At 40.0% G+C, this 17300-nt stretch overlaps 1 protein-coding gene across 2 annotated transcripts in view; it reads right to left on the bottom strand.

Annotated features, from left to right (window-relative positions):
* Window positions 1-329: 329 nt before the first annotated feature.
* Fsip2l (fibrous sheath-interacting protein 2-like) overlaps window positions 330-17300 on the bottom strand; it is a 36358-nt gene continuing 19387 nt past the window's right edge. Inside the window, exons 9-21 of one of the 2 annotated variants that reach the window (XM_006541466.2) lie at window positions 17143-17211; window positions 16347-16412; window positions 15496-15567; window positions 14844-14915; window positions 13939-14013; window positions 13114-13185; window positions 12291-12362; window positions 5107-5178; window positions 4350-4418; window positions 3519-3590; window positions 3203-3303; window positions 1661-1706; window positions 330-512 (exon numbers count right to left, since the gene is read on the bottom strand). In XM_006541466.2, the coding sequence (XP_006541529.1) occupies window positions 394-512; window positions 1661-1706; window positions 3203-3303; window positions 3519-3590; window positions 4350-4418; window positions 5107-5178; window positions 12291-12362; window positions 13114-13185; window positions 13939-14013; window positions 14844-14915; window positions 15496-15567; window positions 16347-16412; window positions 17143-17211 (977 nt within the window). In that variant the 3' untranslated portion in view covers window positions 330-393. Of the gene's footprint in view, window positions 513-1660; window positions 1707-3202; window positions 3304-3518; window positions 3591-4349; window positions 4422-5106; window positions 5179-12290; window positions 12363-13113; window positions 13186-13938; window positions 14014-14843; window positions 14916-15495; window positions 15568-16346; window positions 16413-17142; window positions 17212-17300 lie in introns of both variants that reach the window. The other variant, NM_001085499.1, reaches the window with a different exon arrangement.

Here is a 17300-nt window from a genome sequence, read left to right on the forward strand (position 1 = left end):
CCTGACAATTGAGGACAGCAGGAATAACTTAAGACCACAACTCAAAATAAAAAGTAAAACTGGGGTTGTTTAGATCAGTGATTTCCTTGTGTATATAAGACATTAGAGTCAATCTTCAGTACAACTAAATGATAGAAGGCGGCAAATATAGTGTCCCAATTCAGATCTGCCCAGCAAAGTTAAAACCCAGAGCTCACTGCTTTTGTGAGCTCACAGACGGTTGGTGGCATTCCTTCTGTGCTCAGTTTGGCTGCAGGAGCACTGAGTATGTCCACACGCAGAAGTTTTGCAGCCCTTTTTCTAGAATTCACAAATGCCAGGAATAGAGGTTTTTTTTAAATTGTCATTTAATGAATGAAATTTTTATATCAACCGTGACCACAATTTCACAAATCACTTGCTGTGTTTATGTGTGTTTCTTCGAAAAGAAGGATCAACTTCATGTGTTGGAATATCATGACATGGTTGTCTGGAAAGTGCAGTTGATTGCAGACAGTGAGATGGATCAGGAGCTTGGGATGAAGAAGAGTTATTTTTAAATATAAAAATAGCAAACAGTCTCCTTTGCTGAAAATACAGAATGTCTACACTGCCTGATACAAAGGGGTATTATTTATAGAAGACAAAACATACCCTCCAAAGATAGGACAATTTCATGGCTCTTAAAATTCTTATTACATTCCAATGGCCGCCATTACCCCAAAGCTCCCTAATGTCTAGTCCTAATTTTATTTGGAAGCCTCAACTACCCTCACTGTCCTTGTAGCCCACCAGAAGAAGAAGCTCTTTCACACTTCACTCAGGGGAATGAATGACTGGGGACTTCCCAGTGGAAGAATCCTATGTTGAAAGCTGCCTTTCAGAAAAATTATATTCTCAGTGACAGTAGGTTCAGCTCATATGAAGTGGAGACTAGGGGCTAATTATTGCAAGAGTGCATAGCAGAATAACACACAGAGAAAGGAACTAGGGTTGTGAGAGTTTAAGATCAGAATACAAAAAATGTAGGATGTGAAATATAAGCAATAGAGTAAAAAATGAGTTAGGCTTTATATCTTGGCAAGAATAGGAGGAATGAATAAACAGGACTTTGGTTCAGTGGAATGTGAAACATTTGATTTTGTGCATAGTAGATATTAGAGACTTGGTAACCATCCAGGTGTTGATGTCTTAGTGTTCTTCATAGGTGTGTGTGTGTGTGTGTGTGTGTGTGTGTGTGTGTGTGTGTGTGTGTATGTGTAATATACTTAGGAAAGCGTTGTAGAAGCTAGCAAGAGGTGCACCTAATCTCGAGTCCAGCCCTCAGGAGATAGAAGATGGGCTTTGCTATGTTATGCTTATGAGAAAAGTAAAGCAGTGGAGGGTGGACACCTTCTTGGGAGAATTTTCTTCATCAAAACTCCCAAACCACAGTGTAATTTTAGAAGAACTTGGCCTATCTGTATAGACAGATATAGCAAAGACCCTAAGTTCGTTATGTTACAAATTCCAAAAGGGCCTATTCATCTAGCCACTGCTCCAAAATAGAAGAATGACATTAATACCACTATACTTTAAACTTTTGTAGCAAAGGAAGCAGGAACTTTATAATCATGAAGAAATACAAAACTAGTTATTTAACTGAAAAAAACCCCATTATGACTATTGTTCATTTTCTTACCTCTGTCATGTGAATGATGTGATGTCCTTGAAGATCCTTTGTCATACTGGATGGTACAACAGTCAAGAGACAACATTAGTAATTAAGCTTCAAAAAGGGATTTTTAACCCACCCTACAGCAACCCAACACAGTACCCACCTCAATCCCCACCTCTTTACCTAGCCCGATTCTCAGTGCTAATAAATAATACCAGGGTTGTTCTGGGTGTCTCACACAGGTACTAAAATATAACAATGTTCAAAATGAAAAATTATGTGACTACCCCATCTTTACAAATTAGCTTCTCTTCTCTATTATTTTGACTAGATACATGGCCAGTACTCGATGCCAAAAAACATTAAGAGTTGTTTCTTTTTGTTTCAGAGGAGGCTAATCCAATCTAATTTAGCACACTTCTTGGAACTAAAATAGACAGTTCTGACCCAAAGGAGTGCAGCTTCTAGAACAAATACAACCCAATATCATGATTTCTCATATGAAGGGAGGGCTAAGCACTTCAGAACGTACACATAAAACTGTCACCACCTTCCTCATCTACCTAAGGAGTCACACAGCTATTTAGTGGCCAAGTCCTGAATGTAATCCTGAGATCAGTTGAATATGTGGCCTCTAGTTCAATCTCATGGCCATTGCCTTGGGTCCTGGTTTCATTTTTTAGTCTTAGTCACTGAACCCAGCTCCTTTTACATGCTAGGCAAGCACTCTGCTACCCAACTAACTTCCCAATCCCTGTACTCTATTTTTATCACAGCTGTCCCAGGAGACTTGGAACTAGCTTTCCCTCTGTTTTTATCTTTTCCACAATGGCAGCTAGATTTTCATTTTAGAATCCAAATAATTCTTTCTTCCCTTCACACTGCAACTAAAAAACGTCAATGTCCACACTTCAACAAGTTTCTGGCTTCAATCTACCTTTACAGGGTCATCTCCTTCATTTCTTTGCCTCATGTTCTCATACTTTCACCCCATTTTCAGTATCACCTCAACATTTCCTCACATCTATCAAAGTGGAAAAACCCTACTTATATCGCAAGGTTTAAATCATCTAAACATTCCTTTAGTAAAGCCTGTTTAGACCTCTCAAGGCAGGGCTGGTCTCTAGATCTTCTGTACTCCCACTGATGTTTATACAAATAAAATCTTTTGGAATGTGTGAGAAGCTTTGTTTAAGTGTGCTTTATACTTAGACGGTCACTATCTCACATCTCCATATCTTAGCTTACCTACATTTCTTTCTCATTCTTGCTTAACCCCAGGACTTGGCCCACAGTAGACTCTCAATAAATGTGAGCTATTGCCTTTGTCATTAGCATCACTCTCATGATCACCACCATCATACAATGCTTACACTCTTTTCTGCTAAAGTTATAGTATACTAAGCATGAAGCTGACTCAGCATACTTTGTCATAGAGATGGTAAAGACCCACCTAGAACTCCATCATTTCTGACTACACAATATCAAATTAAGGAAGAGGCTATCCCATACAAAAACTAGATAAATTCACCATCAATGCAGAACATATGTGATACAAGTTTCTACCTTGTGATTTGATGTATTTTGTATACCCCTCTGTTGAGGTGGTAAAGTCGTTGATGTCTTAACAAAAACCTTCATGTTATTTTGAGAATGATGGCTTGATCCTATGGTAAACCAAAAGAAAATTATATGATTTTGGAAGTTTAATGAAATAGAATGAACTGCATATAATGAAAATTTATACTTTCTTTAGTTTTGATATATTAAACTCATGAAACAATCACTAGAACCAACAAGTGTTTCCATCCCAACAAAATTTTCCTTATGCTTTGCTCTATCCAGTATTCCCACAAATATTAAACCATAAAATTTCAATTACGTCTGGTTTCTAGAGATTCTTGAGATGATCTCTGGTCTGAGATGCTTGTTTTCTTTACATACTGTGGAGGCACTTAAAAAAAAAAAAGAAACATTGAGTTTTAATAATGGTCATAGAAAAAGATAAAATAGCAAGTAATAAAAATTGGCAAGTGATTGCTACCAGGCTTTTTAGAATAAGACCAGGGGAACAAGAGTAGAGACTAATTAGTCCACAGCTGCAGAAATATGTGCATATAAGGTATTTCTGCTGCCAGTGGCATGCTTGTTACTGTATATCTCCAAGATCAAAGTTAAAGGAAGCATGGGACCCAGAAAGCACATTGGCAAGCCCTTGCTTCTCAGGTTCTTAGGGCCAGAGGCTTCAATGACCTCAATAGATTCTTCATTCAGCACTAAGGAAGGACAGTTATGCAAATGGAACAAAGGCTACCCCTCTTCCCTATAGTCACAGCCATGGAACAACTTGGTGGGTGGCAGCATCATAGATGGCAGCTCCCGAGGCATAGACTGAAAAACTGCCTCTGGATATTCTTAGGAATAGAAAGGTACAAAGATATGTTAAAAGACAGGGGCCATGGAGGCCACTCTTCTGAGTTGAACTTAGAGACTTGTGAACTACAAAGAGTGGTCTAGTCTGAAGGGGTTGGAGTATGGAGAGAGCATCTTATCCAGGAGGCAATAGGAACTTGGATGCTATTCAAAAGCATTACCCAAATTAAATCATGCACTTAAATTAGAGGATTTCTTTTTCATATTATAAGCAGAAGAGGTCTTTCCTAAATCCAGTATTCCCATATATTTTAAATTGTAATAATAAAAATTCAATTACTTATTGCTTCCATAAGTTGTTGGAATGATTTTTCCTCAGCAAAACTTGTTTTCTTTATAATTGGTGGTGCTGCTTAAACCAAAAAAACAAAAGGACAGTTAATTTGTGCAGTGAAAAGGACAAAATAACAAATATTAAAGAATGACAGACTGCTAATGTTGGACTTTTCAAAAAATAAAAACAGGGAAAAGGAGTAGGCAAAACTATTGCTGTTGGAATATATGTGGTTCATAAAATATTTCTATTACCAGCGACATGACTTTGTCACTCTAGGTCTCAAAAGCACAAAGCTAAAGAGAAGATGGGATTAATAAAGCCCATAAGCAGAGCTCTTGGTTATTGCTTGGTTCATATTGCTTCAGAAGCATCAGTAGACCACCTTGTCAGCAATGTGTGAGGAGAATTTTCTAGGGGAACCAAAAATAGACAGATGGAAAACCTCCCTGGGAAATAGAGCCAAAGGGTAAGGGGTGGCAGCAGTAGAGGCACCAGCAGACATGGGGCTTGGAGAGATGCTGACTAAGAAAAGTAGCCCTCCCTGCTCATGAGACTATGGTATGAGGTGTACCAATTAAGTAATCAGACTTCCAATCTATAGGATGACCGAGAGGGCATAATCATGGGTAAACATTGCTTCAATGCCATCATTTGATGAACAAAGCTAGAGGCCTTTCTTTGCATTATTAGCAGAAAAGCCCATTACCTAATCCAGTATGCCCACTCATTACTATTTTATAATAACCAAGATTTCAATTACATTTTATTTGGATAGGTTCATAAAACATTCTCTGGTCGGAAACACTTGTTCTCCTTGTACTGGGTGAAGTCACTAAAAAAAAAAAAAAAGACAAGTGAGTTAATAGTCACATTGTAAACAGGAGAAAACAGGAGCTAATAAAAGGGCCACTGACTGCTACCAAGGTAGGCTTTTCTAAAATCTCTAGAGGAGCAAGACTGAGGAACACTATTTTGTTGAAGAAATATAGGTGGTAAATAAACTTCTGCCTCAGACTACCCGGGCCTGACCCGGGGCAAAAGCCCCTTCCGCTCCACTCGAGCCCCGGGCGTCCTTGCCAGCGGAGTTGCCTGACACCCGCAAGGGCCCACACAGGATTCCCCACGGGATCCTAAGACCTCTGGTGAGTGGAACACAGCGCCGGCCCCAATCCAATCGTGCGGAACCTGAGACTGCGGTACATAGGGAAGCAGAGTACCCGGGCATGACCCGGGGCAACAGCCCCTTCTGCTCCACTCGAGCCCCGGGCTTCCTGGCCAGCAGAGTTGCCTGACACCCGCAAGGGCCCACACAGGATTCCCCACGGGATCCTAAGACCTCTAGTGAGTGGAACACAACTTCTGCCAGGAGTCCGGTTCGAACACCAGATATCTGGGTACCTTCCCTGCAAGAAGAGAGCTTTCCTGCAGAGAATACTCTACCCACTGAAACCAAGGAGAGTGCTACCCTCCCAGGTCTGCTTATAGAGGCTAACAGAGTCACCTGAAGTACAAGCTCTTAACAGAGACAACTATAACAGCTAGCTTCAGAGATTACCAGATGGCGAAAGGCAAACGTAAGAATCCTACTAACAGAAATCAAGACCACTCACCATCTTCAGAACACAGCACTCCCACCCCACCTAGTCCTGGGCACCCCAACACAACCGAAAATCTAGACCCAGATTTAAAAACATTTTTCATGATGATGATAGAGGACATCAAGAAGGACTTTCATAAGTCACTTAAAGAATTACAGGAGAGCACTGCTAAAGAGTTACAGGCCCTTAAAGAAAAGCAGGAAAACACAGCCAAACAGGTAGAAGTCCTTAAAGAAAAACAGGAAAACACATCAAAACAGGTAATGGAAATGAACAAAATCATACTAGAACTAAAAAGGGAAGTAGACACAGTAAAGAAAACCCAAAGCGAGGCAACGCTGGAGATAGAAACCCTAGGAAAGAGATCTGGAACCATAGATGTGAGCATCAGCAACAGAATACAAGAAATGGAAGAGAGAATCTCAGGTGCAGAAGACTCCACAGAGAACATCGACACAACAGTCAAAGAAAATACAAAATACAAAAGGATCCTAACTCAAAACATCCAGGAAATCCAGGACACAATGAGAAGACCAAACCTACGGATAATAGGAATTGATGAGAATGAAGATTTTAAACTTAAAGGGCCAGCTAAAATTTTCAACAAAATAATTGAAGAAAACTTCCCAAACATAAAGAAAGAGATGCCCATGATCATACAAGAAGCCTACAGAACTCCAAATAGACTGGACCAGAAAAGAAATTCCTCCTGACACATAATAATCAGAACAACAAATGCACTAAATAAAGATAGAATATTAAAAGCAGTAAGGAAGAAAGGTCAAGTAACATATAAAGGAAGGCCTATCAGAATTACACCAGACTTTTCACCAGAGACTATGAAAGCCAGAAGAGCCTGGACAGATGTTATACAGACACTAAGAGAACACAAATGCCAGCCCAGGCTACTATACCCGGCCAAACTCTCAATTACCATAGATGGAGAAACCAAAGTAATCCACGACAAAACCAAATTCACACAATATCTTTCCACGAATCCAGCCCTTCAAAGGATAATAACAGAAAAGAAGCAATACAAGGATGGAAATCACGCCCTAGAACAAACAAGAACGTAATCCCTCAACAAACCAAAAAGAAGACAGCCACAAGAACAGAATGCCAACTCTAACAACAAAAATAAAAGGAAGCAACAATTACTTTTCCTTAATATCTCTTAATATTAATGGACTCAATTCCCCAATAAAAAGACATAGACTAACAGACTGGCTACACAAACAGGACCCAACATTCTGCTGCTTACAGGAAACCCATCTCAGGGAAAAAGACAGACACTACCTCAGAGTGAAAGGCTGGAAAACAATTTTCCAAGCAAATGGTCTGAAGAAACAAGCTGGAGTAGCCATTCTAATATCGGATAAAATTGACTTCCAACCCAAAGTTATCAAAAAAGACAAGGAGGGACACTTCATACTCATCAAAGGTAAAATCCTCCAAGAGGAACTCTCAATTCTGAATATCTACGCTCCAAATGCAAAGGCAGCCACATTCATTAAAGACATTTTAGTAAAGCTCAAAGCACACATTGCACCTCACACAATAATAGTGGGAGACTTCAACACACCACTTTCATCAAGGGACAGATCGTGGAAACAGAAACTAAACAGGGACACAGTGAAACTAACAGAAGTTATGAAACAAATGGACCTAACAGATATCTACAGAACATTTTATCCTAAAACAAAAGGATATACCTTCTTCTCAGCACCTCACGGGACCTTCTCCAAAATTGACCACATAATTGGTCACAAAACAGGCCTCAACAGATACAAAAATATTGAAATTGTCCCATGTATCCTATCAGACCACCATGGCCTAAGACTGATCTTCAATAACAACATAAATAACGGAAAGCCAACATTCACGTGGAAACTGAACAACACTCTTCTCAATGATACCTTGGTCAAGGAAGGAATAAAGAAAGAAATTAAAGACTTTTTAGAGTTTAATGAAAATGAAGCCACAACGTACCCAAACCTTTGGGACACAATGAAAGCATTTCTAAGAGGGAAACTCATAGCTCTGAGTGCCTCCATGAAGAAACGGGAGAGAGCACATACTAGCAGCTTGACAACACTTCTAAAAGCTCTAGAAAAAAAGGAAGCAAATTCACCCAAGAGGAGTAGACGGCAGGAAATAATCAAACTCAGGGGTGAAATCAACCAAGTGGAAACAAGAAGAACTATTCAAAGAATTAACCAAACGAGGAGTTGGTTCTTTGAGAAAATCAACAAGATAGATAAACCCTTAGCTAGACTCACTAGAGGGCACAGAGACAAAATCCTAATTAACAAAATCAGAACTGAAAAGGGAGACATAACAACAGATCCTGAAGAAATCCAAAACACCATCAGATCCTTCTACAAAAGGCTATACTCAACAAAACTGGAAAACCTGGACGAAATGGACAAATTTCTGGACAGATACCAGGTACCAAAGTTGAATCAGGATCAAGTTGACCTTCTAAACAGTCTCATATCCCCTAAAGAAATAGAAGCAGTTATAAATAGTCTCCCAGCCAAAAAAAGCCCAGGACCAGATGGGTTTAGTGCAGAGTTCTATCAGACCTTCAAAGAAGATCTAATTCCAGTTCTGCACAAACTATTTCACAAAATAGAAGTAGAAGGTACTCTACCCAACTCATTTTATGAAGCCACTATTACTCTGATACCTAAACCACAGAAAGACTCAACAAAGATAGAGAACTTCAGACCAATTTCTCTTATGAATATCGATGCAAAAATCCTCAATAAAATTCTTGCTAACCGAATCCAAGAACACATTAAAGCAATCATCCATCCTGACCAAGTAGGTTTTATTCCAGGGATGCAGGGTTGGTTTAATATACGAAAATCCATCAATGTAATCCATTATATAAACAAACTCAAAGACAAAAACCACATGATCATCTCGTTAGATGCAGAAAAAGCATTTGACAAGATTCAACACCCATTCATGATAAAAGTTTTGGAAAGATCAGGAATTCAAGGCCCATACCTAAACATGATAAAAGCAATCTACAGCAAACCAGTAGCCAACATCAAAGTAAATGGAGAGAAGCTGGAAGCAATCCCACTAAAATCAGGGACTAGACAAGGCTGCCCACTTTCTCCCTACCTTTTCAACATAGTACTTGAAGTATTAGCCAGAGCAATTCGACAACAAAAGGAGATCAAGGGGATACAAATTGGAAAAGAGGAAGTCAAAATATCACTTTTTGCAGATGATATGATAGTATATATAAGTGACCCTAAAAATTCTACCAGAGAACTCCTAAACCTGATAAACAGCTTCGGTGAAGTAGCTGGATATAAAATAAACTCAAACAAGTCAATGGCCATTCTCTATACAAAGAATAAACAGGCTGAGAAAGAAATTAGGGAAACAACACCCTTCTCAATAGTCACAAATAGTATAAAATATCTTGGCGTAACTCTAACTAAGGAGGTGAAAGATCTGTATGATAAAAACTTCAAATCTCTGAAGAAAGAAATTAAAGAAGATCTCAGAAGATGGAAAGATCTCCCATGCTCATGGATTGGCAGGATCAACATTGTAAAAATGGCTATCTTGCCAAAAGCAATCTACAGATTCAGTGCAATCCCCATCAAAATTCCAACTCAATTCTTCAACGAATTAGAAGGAGCAATTTGCAAATTCATCTGGAATAACAAAAAACCTAGGATAGCAAAAAGTCTTCTCAAGGATAAAAGAACCTCTGGTGGAATCACCATGCCTGACCTAAAGCTTTACTACAGAGCAATTGTGATAAAAACTGCATGGTACTGGTATACTGACAGACAAGTAGACCAATGGAATAGAATTGAAGACCCAGAAATGAACCCACACACCTATGGTCACTTGATCTTCGACAAGGGAGCTAAAACCATCCAGTGGAAGAAAGACAGCATTTTCAACAATTGGTGCTGGCACAACTGGTTGTTATCATGTAGAAGAATGCGAATTGATCCATACTTATCTCCTTGTACTAAGGTCAAATCTAAGTGGATCAAGGAACTTCACATAAAACCAGAGACACTGAAACTTATAGAGGAGTAAGTGGGGAAAAGCCTTGAAGATATGGGCACAGGGGAAAAATTCCTGAACAGAACATCAATGGCATGTGCTGTAAGATCGAGAATTGACAAATGGGACCTAATGAAACTCCAAAGTTTCTGCAAGGCAAAAGACACCGTCAATAAGACAAAGAGACCACCAACAGATTGGGAAAGGATCTTTACCTATCCTAAATCAGATAGGGGACTAATATCCAACATATATAAAGAACTCAAGAAGGTGGACTTCAGAAAATCAAATAACCCCATTAAAAATGGGGCTCAGAACTGAACAAAGAATTCTCACCTGAGGAATACCGAATGGCAGAGAAGCACCTGAAAAAATGTTCAACATCCTTAATCATCAGGGAAATGCAAATCAAAACAACCCTGAGATTCCACCTCACACCAGTCAGAATGGCTAAGATCAAAAATTCATGTGACAGCAGATGCTGGCGTGGATGTGGAGAAAGAGGAACACTCCTCCATTGTTGGTGGGATTGCAGGCTTGTACAACCACTCTGGAAATCATTCTGGCGGTTCCTCAGAAAATTGGACATAGTACTACCGGAGGATCCAGCAATACCTCTCCTGGGCATATATCCAGAAGATGCCCCAACTGGTAAGAAGGACATATGCTCCACTATGTTCATAGCAGCCTTATTTATAATAGCCAGAAGCTGGAAAGAACCCAGATGCCCCTCAACAGAGGAATGGATACAGAAAATGTGGTACATCTACACAATGGAGTACTACTCAGCTATTAAAAAGAATGAATTTATGAAATTCCTAGCCAAATGGATGGACCGGGAGGGCATCATCCTGAGTGAGGTAACACATTCACAAAGGAACTCACACAATATGTACTCACTGATAAGTGGATATTAGCCCCAAACCTAGGATACCCAAGATATAAGATACAATTTGCTAAACACATGAAACTCAAGAAGAATGAAGACTGAAGTGTGGACACTATGCCCCTCCTTAGAATTGGGAACAAAACACCCATGGAAGGAGTTACAGAGACAAAGTTTGGAGCTGAGATGAAAGGATGGACCATGTAGAGACTGCCATATCCAGGGATCCACCCCATAATCAGCATCCAAACGCTGACACCATTGCATACCCTAGCAAGATTTTATCGAAAGGACCCAGATGTAGCTATCTCTTGTGAGACTATGCCGGGGCCTAGCAAACACAGAAGTGGATGCTCACAGTCAGCTAATGGATGGATCACAGGGCTCCCAATGGAGGAGCTAGAGAAAGAACCCAAGGAGCTAAAGGGATCTGCAACCCTATAGGTGGCACAACATTATGAACTAACCAGTACCCCGGAGCTCTTGACTCTAGCTGCATATGTATCAAAAGATGGCCTAGTCGGCCATCACTGGAAAGAGAGGCCCATTGGACATGCAAACTTTGTATGTCCCAGTACAGGGGAACACCAGGGCCAAAAAGGGGGAGTGGGTGGGTAGGGGAGTGGGGGTGGGTGGGTATGGGGGACTTTTGGTATAGCATTGGAAATGTAAATGAGCTAAATACCTAATAAAAAATGGAAAAAAAATAAACTTCTGCCTCCAGTGATGAATATGCCACTGCAGTTAAAAGAGGGGCAGGGCTAAGAAGTCACACAGGTGCTGGGCAGAGGTAGCGCACACCTTTAATCCCAGCACTCAGGAGGCAGAGGCAGGCAGATCTCTGTGAGTTCAAGGCCAGCCTGGTCTACAAACTGAGTTGTAGGACAGCCAGTGATACACAGAAAAACCCTGTCTCAAAACAAAAGGGATTAAAAAAAAAAAGAAAGAAAAATGACTGGCTGGTGCCTTGATCCTTCTCGACTTGTAGGGCCCCAGGCTTCAGAGATGTAGTAGAACCTTTGTTCAGCAATGTGGTTAGATAGTTTTCCAAATGGAACAAAGACCCAGGATAAACCATCCCTGAAAGGTCTAGGTCCTGAGAAAGGGGTGGCAGCAGGGTCAGACACGGAAGATCTGACCCTAGATCTTGTTGGAGACAGAAATGAGCAAAGCTAAGTCCACAGTAATGGGAGCTGTGCTTTCAACTGGGCTTGGAGAATTGTCGCCTGCAAAAAACCTGAGCTACGTTCTCTAGCAGTGTGAAGAGAGGCACCAATTGATTAATTGGGGGAAGTTAATAAAATGGACCACAAGAGTGATGGCACTTTTCACAAGTACTATTATGGGATATGTCATTCCATAGACAAAAGCATTACCAACCATGAATTAATGAAATTATAATAATATTTCAATTACATATTGAGTGCAGATTGTCTTCCATTGGTTTCTGGTCCGTGAAACTTGTTCTCTTAGTATTTTGATAAAGATCTTAAAGGGAAAAAAAGACATCAATTTCAAAAGTGGAAATGGTAAAACACCCAATGTTACAAAGCCAAGTTTTAGTACTACTCCACTGTGTTTTGCCAAAGGGCCTTGGGGAACATGCATGGTAAAAAATGTGTGTCAAGATATTTCTGCCTTGAGGGATGTTGTGACATGTTAGTGTAGGTCTCAAAAGCATAAAGCCAAGGAAGAGCAGGACTGACAAAGGACACCGGTTAAGGGTCAAAGACAATATTCAGTTTCCAGAGTCCCAGGCCTTCCTCTGTCAGCAGCATAGCAGCTGAGTTCACTAAGTAGAAAAAATAAGTTAGAAGTCAACTCTCTGCCAGGCAGAGCATCTGAACATGGGGTAACAAGATCAGAGGCTAAAGGACTGCCGTAGTTCTCTTTGGTGGTGGAAATGTATAGAGACATGCTCAGTTATATGGACTATACAGGGAAGGCAGGTGATCATTGTTCTAATTGAATTGGAGAGTTGTGTTCAGGAAATGTAGTTTACCCTACCCTGAAAAAGTGGAAAGAGCAACAGCAGTTGAGTGAATGGGGAGTGGAACTGAGAGGGTGAAGAAAGTATGCAGAGTTAGTATCCATCTCCCCAAATATACCAGTAGATAGATGATAATGGATTATAGATGATAACGGATTATCTGCATTGTATGCAGTAGAGCGAAATACCAAATCCATAAATTACCTAGTCCCATAAATTACTAATTTCTAAGCAGGAAAATGCAATTACATTTTGCTTCTAGAAGGTCTTCCATGAATTTGTCGTTAGCAAAACTCCTTCTTTTTGTGTTTGGTGGATCATCTTAAAAAAAAATAAGACATCTATTTTTAACAAAGGAATTGACAAATTGATACAATGACATTCATTATATTAACATGACAATTGACTACTTTACAGCTGAGGTTTCCCCAAAGACTAGGAGAACAGGAGTTGGGTAACACTGTCCTGATACAGAAAGTCTACATGATGAATATCGTTTGTGCAGCATTGGAAACTACTGATACAGTAGATCTCAAACCCTCAAAGTCAAGGGAAGACAGAAAGTACCCTAGCAGAAGGCTTGGTCCTCTAAGGTTCCTAGAGCCATGGGTTTTAGAAACAGCAGTCTCCATTCAAGAACATGAAAGGAGAGTTCTCAAGGCACAATAAAGCATTTAGAGGCAAAACCAACATAGGAGGCAGAACTGGTGATCAAGGAATGGCAGCAGCAGAGACAGGCTGTAGGTATATCTCTGGCATCTCATTGATAATAGCAAAGTAGAGATGCGTTAAGAAGCAGGGAATGCAGGAGAGTTGGGGCTTCGAAATGGCCTTGGAATTACAAAAGAGGGGCTTCCCTGCTTTGAGAGGGCGGAAAGAATAACACTGAATGAGGAATTTGGAGTCTAACCCAGAAGGCCATGGAGATGGTAACATTGTTCATGAGTACTATCCAAACTACATCATGTGACAGAGGATGACAGAGGGTTGTTTTCCCTCTTCATTTAACAGAAGAGATTCCCAAACTTTATATTCCCACTAATCTCTAACTTTCCAGAATAACATTTCAATTACATTTTTGTTCATTATGTTCATGAAACAATGTCTCTTCAGCAAAACTTGTTTTCTTCCCACTGGAATGGTGACGGTCTTTAAAAGAAAGAACAGACATTTATTTTTAATTATGCAAGTAACAGAGTAAAATTCCAGTATTACAATCACGACTACTACTCAGGTAAGATTTTCTGAAAACACAAAGGTAGTAAGAGTGAGGGACACTCCCATTGTACAAAAACATGTTGTAATTAACCCATTTCTATTGCATGGGAAATGATTTAACAAGTTGTGAAGGTCACAAGTTTCACAAGAAACATGAAATAACTTTTTAGGCAGGTGTGCCCAACCTTCAGATATCATGTCACATTGCTGTCATCTGCAATATTCATACTCGAGAAATGTGGAATGGTGTTACAAACAATAATGCCAAAAATATCTTTACTGTTTAAATAAGTTTATAATTTTGTATTGGGCAGCATTTGTAGCTCTCCTTGGCCACAGGCTGGATGTATCTGAGTTTGAGGTAAAACCTCCTTGGAAGGCAGAGCTGCTGAGCAAGGTGTGGCTGCAGCAGAGGCACAGATTGAAGATCTACCTCAGAATCACATTGGCAATAGAGAAGGACTGAGGCAGTTCAATAGCAAGGACTATTGGCAACGTCAAGGTTATAAATGGCGCTTGCAGAGTTGTCACCCACAAGATGAGACACTCTATTTTCACTCTAGAGCACAGTGGGGTTAGCATCAAATTAGTAATTAGAGGGTCTAACTCAGAGAGACACAAGATGGCGAGAGTATTACCCCAAATATCCCACTTTGCATGAGTATAGAGGATTTTCTGCTTTATAATCAGAAGAGTTCATTACATTACCCAATCTAGAGTTTCCACAAATTACTGATTTCTAATGATAAAATTTCACTTACATTTCGGTTCCAAAACTTCTTGGAATGCTTGATCCTCAGCCAAACTTGATCTCCTTCTAGCTATTGGAGAAACTTAAAGGGAGGAGGTGTTTATTAACAGTGGAGAAAAATAACAGATAATGTGACAAATGTTAAAATAATGGCAAGTGTTAAACTGGGACTTCCCAAAAGAGCCAGGGGAACATTCTATGCTGCAGAAATGTAAATGAGAAATGAAATGTGTCTGCTGTATATGTTCCTGTGTTGTATCAGAGACACGGGAAGGTGGGGAGTGAGAAAGCACACTGGTAGTGATCCTGGCACTAAGTTCACAGGGACACAGCCTTCAGATGCACGAGGATAGCCTCTGTTGAGAAATCTGGAGAGGCACATGCTGAAGAGCTGCTTTAGCTTCTCATTGGAATAAACAATACAGAGATGAGTCCAGTAGTGGGAGTCATGAGAAAGTTGGGATTCTGAATTCGGTTTGGAGAGCTGTCAGTTGTAAAAAGTGGTGTATCCTGCTCTAGCAGTGTGGAGAGAATGTCACTGAGTAGTTAAGGCATTTCTTCAGGGGGCAGTAGAGAAGATGACACAGTTCCTAAGCATTAACCCCAAGGTAACATTTAGTGGAAAGGGATGGAGGATTTTTGCATTATGAAATTTTAATTACATCTTGTTTCCAGAAGTTTGTAAAGTGATGATTGGTCCTCATCAAAACTGGTCCTTGTCGTTTGTGAGATGGCTGTAAAAAAAAAAAAGATAGTTGTTTTTAACAATGGAGATGACAAAATTAGAAAAATCACAAATATTAAAAGAATCATTGACTACTACCCAATTGTGCATTTATTTCTAAAAGGACAAGGGGAACAAGAGTGGGTGACATTCTATTCATATAGAAATGTATGTAGTGAATAAAGTATTTCTACTGCAAGTGACAATACATATTCCTAGAGGTCTCAAGAGTCCAAAGTCAAAGGCAAGGCCGGATTGGGAAGGTGTACTGTCTGGACTCTTGATTTTTTGCTAGCCTCATGAGTTTATAGACTTGAGTAGTACTAAGTTAAGTAGTAGCAGAACCTCCACTCAATAACCTGCATTGTTGGTTTTTGAGACAGAGCAATAGACTTGGAGGTAAACTTCTTGTAAGGCAGAGCTGCAGAGCAAGAGGTGGCCCAATAGAGACACAGCTGAAGATCTGCCTCGGGATCTCTTAGGAAGGAAAACCACAGGGGAAAAGTTAAGGAACCGTGTCTATGAGGATCTACATTGGGCTTGGAGAGTTGTCAGTTGCAAAGAATGGGTCTCCCTGCTCACGGGAATGCTGATAAAGCCCTACACGTTGAGTACTAGTTCCAGAGTCTACTCTAGAGGGCAGTAGAGATGGTAGCACCACTGGCAAATGCTATTGCTAGGCATCATTTGATAGGTGTGATCCGTGGGTTTATCTGTATGCTAAGAAGGAGTGATCCCTACCAAGTATCATAAATTATTACTAAATTCCAATTACAACCCAGTAGTTACATTTTGATTCCCTCGATTCTTGCATCAGTCTTTCGGAGATGCTAGTCCTCATACTTGATATAGATGCTATTTAAAAAAAAAAAAGACATTTATTTTTAGCAGTGGTAAAGACAAAATAGTTAATGACAAGTATTGAAATAACTACTAATTAATTGTGCCTTCCCAAAGAACCAGGGGAACAATAGTGAGGAATGCTGTGCTAGTACATAAATGTGGTGAATTAAAAATGTCTGCTGCCAATGGTGTATGTTCTTGTGTTATATCAGAGAGTCACAGAACAAGGGAAGGTGGGGAGTGAGAAAGCACACTGGTAGTGGTCCTGGCACTAAGTTCACAGGGACACAGCCTTCAGATGCACGAGGAAAGCCTATGTTGAGAAATCTGGAAGGACAGCTCTCCAGGTGAAAGAAAGGGATCACTGGCAGAGGGCTGCCATCGGCAGAGGCACATGCTGAAGAGCTGCTTCAGCTTCTCATTGGAATAAACAATACAGAGATGAGTCCAGTAGTGGGAGTCATGAGAAAATCAGAGTGCTGAATTAGGTTTGGAGATTTTTCAGTTGAAAAAAAGAAAAGTGGTGTATCCTGCTCTGAGAGTATGGCGAGGACATGCCTGAGTAATTAGGAAGTCTATCCTAGAGGAGTGAAGACAACGATAGTTGTTCATGATTGGTACCCACAAGACACCATTTGATGGGAAAGGATAGAGCTTTTTTCTGCATTATAAGCAGAAGTGATCATTACCAAAGCCAGAATTCCTAAAAATTACTAATTTCCAATCATAACATTTCAGTTACTTTTTCGTTCCAGATGTTCTTGAGACATTTTCGGCTCTGTGAAACTTGGTTGCTTTTGAATTGAAGAAGCTTTAAAAAAAAGATATTTATTTTTAATCACTGGAGATGACAAAGTGATAAAATGTCAAATATTAAAATGGTAACTACTACTCAGTGGT

The sequence above is a fragment of the Mus musculus genome, chromosome X (genome assembly GCF_000001635.26).
Source record: "Mus musculus strain C57BL/6J chromosome X, GRCm38.p6 C57BL/6J".
Lineage (NCBI taxonomy): Eukaryota > Metazoa > Chordata > Mammalia > Rodentia > Muridae > Mus > Mus musculus.